The sequence below is a fragment of the Dasypus novemcinctus genome, chromosome 23 (genome assembly GCF_030445035.2).
Source record: "Dasypus novemcinctus isolate mDasNov1 chromosome 23, mDasNov1.1.hap2, whole genome shotgun sequence".
NCBI classification, from domain to species: Eukaryota; Metazoa; Chordata; class Mammalia; order Cingulata; family Dasypodidae; genus Dasypus; species Dasypus novemcinctus.
In genome coordinates, this window is record NC_080695.1 from 15,720,455 (window position 1) to 15,726,454 (window position 6,000).

Below are 6,000 nucleotides of genomic sequence, written 5' to 3' on the forward strand. Positions count from 1 at the left end.
TGCCTTGTTCCTGATTCTAAGAGAAAAACTTGCAGTCTTTTACCTTAAGTATGATCAGGGCGAGGAATTTCTTTCTTTTCCTTGTTTGCTGAGTTGTTTTTCTTTTTTTATCATGGTATTTGTTAAATGTCTTTGCTCCATCAATTGATATGACCAATGTGGCTTTCTTCTTTAGCCTGTTAATATGGTGGATGACATGAATTGGTTTTCTTCTGTTGAACCAGTCTTGCATTCCTGGGATAAACCCTACTTGGTTGTGGTATATAATCCATACTGTGTATTGCTGTATTCAATTTGTTTCTGAGAATTACCTGTACTTTTCTTCTTTTGTATTGTCTTTGTCTGGTTTTGGTATTACAGTGAGGCTGGCCTCATAAAATGAGTTAGGATGTGTTTCCTTTTTTTCCATTTTCAGAAAGAAATAGCATAGACTCTTTAAATGGTAGAATTCATCATTGACGCCATCTGGACCTAGATACTTCTTTTCTAAAGGCTTTAAACTATGAATTTAATGGCTTTATAGTTAAAGGACTATTTAAATTTTTTATTTCATCTTGGGTGAATTTTGCTATTTATGGGTTTTTTTTAGGAATGGTCCATTTCATCTAAGTTGTCAAATTCATGTATGTAGAGTTGTTTATGGTATTCTTTTAGTATGTGCTATCCCTTTAGTGTTATTCCTTTTATTTCTGATAATCATAACTGTGCCTTCTTTCTCTTACTTTCTTTTTTGTCATTCTTGCTAGAGGTTAATTGCATCGATCTTTTCAAAAAACCAGCTTTTGGTTTGATTGATTTTCTTTTAAATTAAAAAATTTTTGGTCTCTTTATTATTTCCTTCCAGTTTTTTGAGCTGGAGGCTTGGATCATGCTTCCTTCTCTCATTTCAAATGCTGTCCAGCGTTTCTAGAATGCACTTCTGTTTCTAGGTTCCCTGAAGAACTTCTGTTTATCCATTAAAACTTAGATATCACTTCTGAGACAGAAGGAGTAGAGGTAGGAATATAAACTCTGGAGCCAGCCTTTCCTCCCTCCCCACCTTTTCCACATAAACCCAAGTTTGTGGTTAAAGAAAGAATATGAGGCAAAGGAGAACTACGGGATTGAAATAGTGCTCAGAGAAAAGTTCTCTTTGCAACCTCTAGTCAAATGGGGGCAGAAGCCGCCGTAGGCAACCAGAAGAAGGCTGAGGGGTATAAATATGCCAATTCACATGTGTAGGCTTATGGTTTACAAATTTACAGTTTACAAAACCAATATAGTTTTAGGAGTTATCACCCCATTTTGGGTGATGGGGAAATTCAAGGAGAGAGTTGTTCAAGGTCTCCAATGCAGGTACAACTCAGTGCGTTTCCGCCCGAATGCCCGGAAAGCTACACGGATCTGGCCGGAGACCCCTACCCAACACCCTGAGGTGGGAAACTCCTTCCCACCGCCTTGGAGAACCGCGAACCCTGAGCGCGCTGTCGCTCTCCCCTGCCCGCCAGAGGGCGCGCGCTTTTCTCTCGGGTCACAGGCAGCAGCGGAGGAGCTGGTGGAGTAGGGTTGAGGGGTGTATGTGTGTGAGGGTCCACGTGCTCCGGGGGGTGCAGCCCTGGCCCCTACAAACTCGAAGGCTACATCACAGTGAAGGCTAGCCTTACGGCCCGTGGGCTGGGCCCCTAAGGGCTAGCCCGGCACAGACAGGAGAGAGGGACCGGTCCCGGGGCGCTGTCCTCCGCCGAGGTGGCAACCCGGCCCGGCCCCTCAATTCCTCCTTCCGTCTTAGGGCAAGGAAACCTTGGGCGGGAGGTCAGTTCTGCCAACTCCCCCCGCGCCTTTCTGGCCAGAGGGACTGCGATGGACGCGGGAACCCCGACTTGCCTCCAGGCCCCTTCACGATCTCGTCCTCCTGAACTCAGCCCTCTCCCTGCTGTCTCTGGGAAGTCCCCCCACCCTCCACGACCTTAGAGTTGCCTCTTCTCAGGCAGGACCCCTCGGCGGGCCGGGAACGTCGACTCGCCCGAGGAGGGGCCACCCCCTGCCCGCTCCTCCCCTGCTGGGACTTGGTACACTCCTCCAGCCTCCTCGCCCCGCCCCCGGGGCGTACACGTGGTAGAGCCCGGCACCTCCCGAAGCCTCGCGTGACTCAAACCCCTCGCGCGGTCACGTGGCCCCCGGGGAAAGGGGCGGGGAGAGCAGAGCGGGGAAGGCGATTCGTGGGTTACGCGGTCGGGCCTGGGTACGGGGAGCGTGCGCGCGTGCGCAGTCCGCAGCTTTTTCAGGAGTGGGGCGCTGGCGTGGCGTGGCGTGTCGGGGCTGGTGTGCCGGCTGCGCGCGGCTTCATTTCTCTTTCCTCCTTTGGGGGTTTGGGAGTCGCGGGCAGCTCTCTCGTCTAGGGCCTGTCGGCGTCACCCCTCCTTGGCCCGCCGGGGAGCGGCAGCGTGCGCGCGGACGGCGCTGCTCCGGAGCCAGTAGGAGCGGGGAGGGGGCGTTGGAGGGCGCGGGGCTGGGGGGAGATCGAGAGCTGGAGGGCAGTGGGAGGGCGAGTGAGAGGCTGGAAGGCACGAGCGGCGTCGTGTGCGCCCCCTCCCGCGTGCCTCGTTTGGAAATGGGGTGGGAAAGGCTGCCAAGTCGCCGGTGGCCCTTCTCTGACCCCGCCCCTTTCCCGAGCCAGGGCACCCAGCATGGCCGAAAACCGAGAGCCCCGCGGCGCCGTCGAAGCCGAACTGGACCCAGTGGAGTACACCCTTCGGAAGCGGCTTCCCCACCGCCTGCCCCGGAGGCCCAATGACATCTATGTCAACATGAAGACGGACTTCAAGGCCCAGCTGGCCCGCTGCCAGAAGCTGCTGGACGGCGGGGCGCGGGGTCAGAGCGCCTGCACGGAGATCTACATTCACGGCCTGGGCCTGGCCATCAACCGCGCCATCAACATTGCCCTGCAGCTGCAGGCGGGCAGTTTCGGGTCCTTGCAGGTGGCTGCCAATACCTCTACTGTGGAGCTTGTCGATGAGCTGGAACCAGAGACTGACGCGCGGGAGCCGCTGACCCGCATCCGCAACAACTCAGCCATCCATATCCGTGTCTTCAGGGTGACACCTAAGTAATCGGACTGAGGCTGGACCCCCGTGGCCACCCACCCCCACCTCCCTCAGTCAGGCTCACCCGTGGCTCTCCCTGGACTGGGGGACTGCCGTGGACCTCCTAACTGAGGCCGTAAGGGGAGGCCTGCCCCCACAGCCCAGAGGACTCTGAACTGAGGAGGAGGTGGTGTCTCTTGTTGGACCCCAGCAGTGGGTGTCTGTGTGGTCTGTAACCATTGTCCTTTTCAATAAAAAGTATTAACTTGTGTTAGTGTCCTGTCACCACACTGCCACTGCCTGTCTCTCCTCTGTATACTTGGAAAGGAGAGTTGGAGACTACAAGTATTTAGCTGTAGAAGGGGCACCCGAAGGTTTCCTGCCCGCACAGAGAGCATAGATCATCCTGGGGCAGAGGTTTCTTACCTTTTTTGTCCCATGGACTCCTTTGCCAGTCAGGTGAAATGAATACTACTGTAATTTATTTATTGCATGCATTAATAAGTGAAGGAAATGCTAGATTTTAGAGATCAGAGAAAATAAAGAGAATTTTTTTTCACTTCTAGGTCATGGATCCCCTGGGGTCTGTGCCCCCCGACCCACTTAGGAACCTCTGTCCTAGGGCCTGGGTAATGTGAAACTGTCTAGTAATGCAGAAGCCTGACAACCCCAATATTTGCATTCAAATTTCTTGTCCTCTCAGAGGAAGGCTGGAAGGGTAAGTGCCCACTCTTACCCAGTGAAGTGCACCTGGGATAGTTGTAGGCTTGGGAAGCCTCAGGCTGCTTTGTTTCCGTTCCCAGGCACAGAAACAGTGAGGGCTTAAGGATGAAGGGAGAAAATTGAAGACCATCGGGGCCTCATTTTCACATTAGGAAATAGTCAACTGACAAACTGCCTCATTCAGTTCTTGGTCCTGCAGGGCTCACATTGCCCCTAAGAACCTGTGGGATGGGAAAGGTCAAGTGCTGCTGGCCAGGCCGCTCTGGTGGGAAAGGTATGCCTTCCCCTTCCCTGAGTAATCCCTAGACATGCAGGGAATACGTTCTTGTTTGGATATTTGTGGGATGGTCTGCTTTTTTCACATTTATCAAACTAGGGTCATCTAAAGCAATGTTTGCCAAAGCCGGTGGTTACTCATTTGTGAGCCTTCAGATCAGTTACAGGGTCACAACCTTCACAAGAAAAAAGTGCAACTAAGGCAGTAACTTTATTGAAGCTTCAGTTACGTATGCATATGTTTGCACGTGTACTAGTCGTGAAAGTTGTGTTGGTTGAGGTCACGAGTTTAAAAGCATCTGATCTAAAGGTTAGGATATTACTCTAGTTCACTTGCAGGTAGTTTGGTTTGGGAGTCTGAAGACGAGAATCTTAAGTTTTCACATTCCCTCTTTCGGCATATTTGTGTGTTCCTGTTGACAAGGGCCTTTTCATGCTGGGTCAGTGACTGCCCCCAGCTCAGGCAAGCAGACTCCTTGCAGGAGGACTACTGCCTCGTGCATATGGCTAAATGTGCTGAGTGAACAAGACCTGGGTTGGACTCCAGGGATATCAAGACGCGTATGAAGGGAAGCGAATTTGGCTCAACTGATAGAGCATCCGCCTACCACATGGGAGGTCCAGGGCTCAAACCCAGGGCCTCCTGACCCGTGTGGTGAACTGATCCATGTGCAGTGCTGATGTGCACAAGGAGTGCCATGCCACGCAGGGGTGTCCCCTGCGTAGGGGAGCCCCACGCACAAGGAGTGCGCCCCACAAGGAGAGCTGCTGCGTGTGAAAAAAGCACAGCCTGCCCAGGCGTGGCACTGCGCACACGGAGATCTGACGCAGCAAGATGATGCAACAAAAAGAGACACGAATTCCGGGTGCCGCTGACAAGAATGCAAGTGGACACAGAAGAACACACAGCGAATGGACACAGAGAGCAGACCACGGTGGGGGGGCAGCGGATAAGGGGAGGGAAATTTATTAAAAAATTAAAAAAAAGGCGAGTATGAAAAAGCCCCTGCCTTCAAGGAACTCATCATCTAATTGTGAACGAGTGGGAAGTGTTCTTTCAACTATGAGGTATGACATAGAAATGTGAAGAAGGAAATGGCTAACTTCCTGGTGAGATCCCAAATGGTTTCATCTTTGACCTGGGTATTGAAGTGTGAATAGGAGTTTTCCGGACAGAGATGAGAAGAGAGGGCAAACCTGGCAGAAAGTTCAGCATGTATACAGTTGGGGCTTCATGTGTGGACAGGGTGTGTTCTGGGACTGTAGACACATTGAGGGTGGCTAGAAAGCACGAGGCGCTGGGGAGACTTGGGGGAGATAAGGCCGGAAATATCTTTATCAGGCTACCCCCGCCCCCCTTCGCGTTTCATTGCAGGGTTTCCTTGTCCTGAAGCCCCCAGTAGTGGAGCAGGGAACCAGCAAGGCGCTGGATAGAATTATGTGTCTCCCTGCACGTATGTCTTCCTGTGTCTGCACTCCCGGCCGGAGGCCAGCCGAGGTGGTGGCAGGCGGCCCTTGCGCGTTCGGTTTGTCTTGGCAGTTTCCACTCCCAGCCTGTTATTCCATTCCATGTTCTCTCACTGCTTGCCAGTGGGGCTTCCCTTGGGGCAGGTCTGCAGAAACAGCCCCTGGATGTTGCCCCTGAAGGAAGATAGGTTCTGGGGGCTCACCGGGTGGGTGTGGGGGCAGACCGGGAGCATGGGGCAGGTCCCGGCGTCCCCTGGAGTCCACATGAAGTGGGCAGGCGAGGGGACTCTGCTCCCCGCTGTGGGCCTCCCATCTGCCCTCTGCTGGCTCCCTGGTGGGACTTCCATGGAAGCTGGGATTGGGGGGGAGGGGTGGGCTTGGGGGTGTGTCCAAACGCAGTTCCCCTCCTGTCTTTTCACTCAACTGCTGAGAGCCCACAATGAGTGTGAAAGACCTCCTGCAGCCACACATC

At 52.9% G+C, this 6,000-nt stretch overlaps 1 protein-coding gene across 1 annotated transcript; it reads left to right on the top strand.

The window, feature by feature from the left end:
- Window positions 1-2,233: 2,233 nt before the first annotated feature.
- On the top strand, window positions 2,234-3,332 carry POP7 (POP7 homolog, ribonuclease P/MRP subunit). Its single transcript, XM_004457131.5, has 2 exons — window positions 2,234-2,453; window positions 2,657-3,332. Exon 2 carries the CDS (start codon window positions 2,667-2,669, stop codon window positions 3,087-3,089), a length of 423 nt encoding a protein of 140 aa, XP_004457188.1. The 5' UTR covers window positions 2,234-2,453; window positions 2,657-2,666; the 3' UTR covers window positions 3,090-3,332.
- The last annotated feature ends 2,668 nt before the right edge of the window (window positions 3,333-6,000 follow it).

What these genes read in the sequence shown, in the direction of transcription:
- POP7 (XM_004457131.5), top strand. Translation starts at nt 2,667, where the DNA reads ATGGCCGAAAACCGAGAGCCCCGCGGCGCCGTCGAAGCCGAACTGGAC.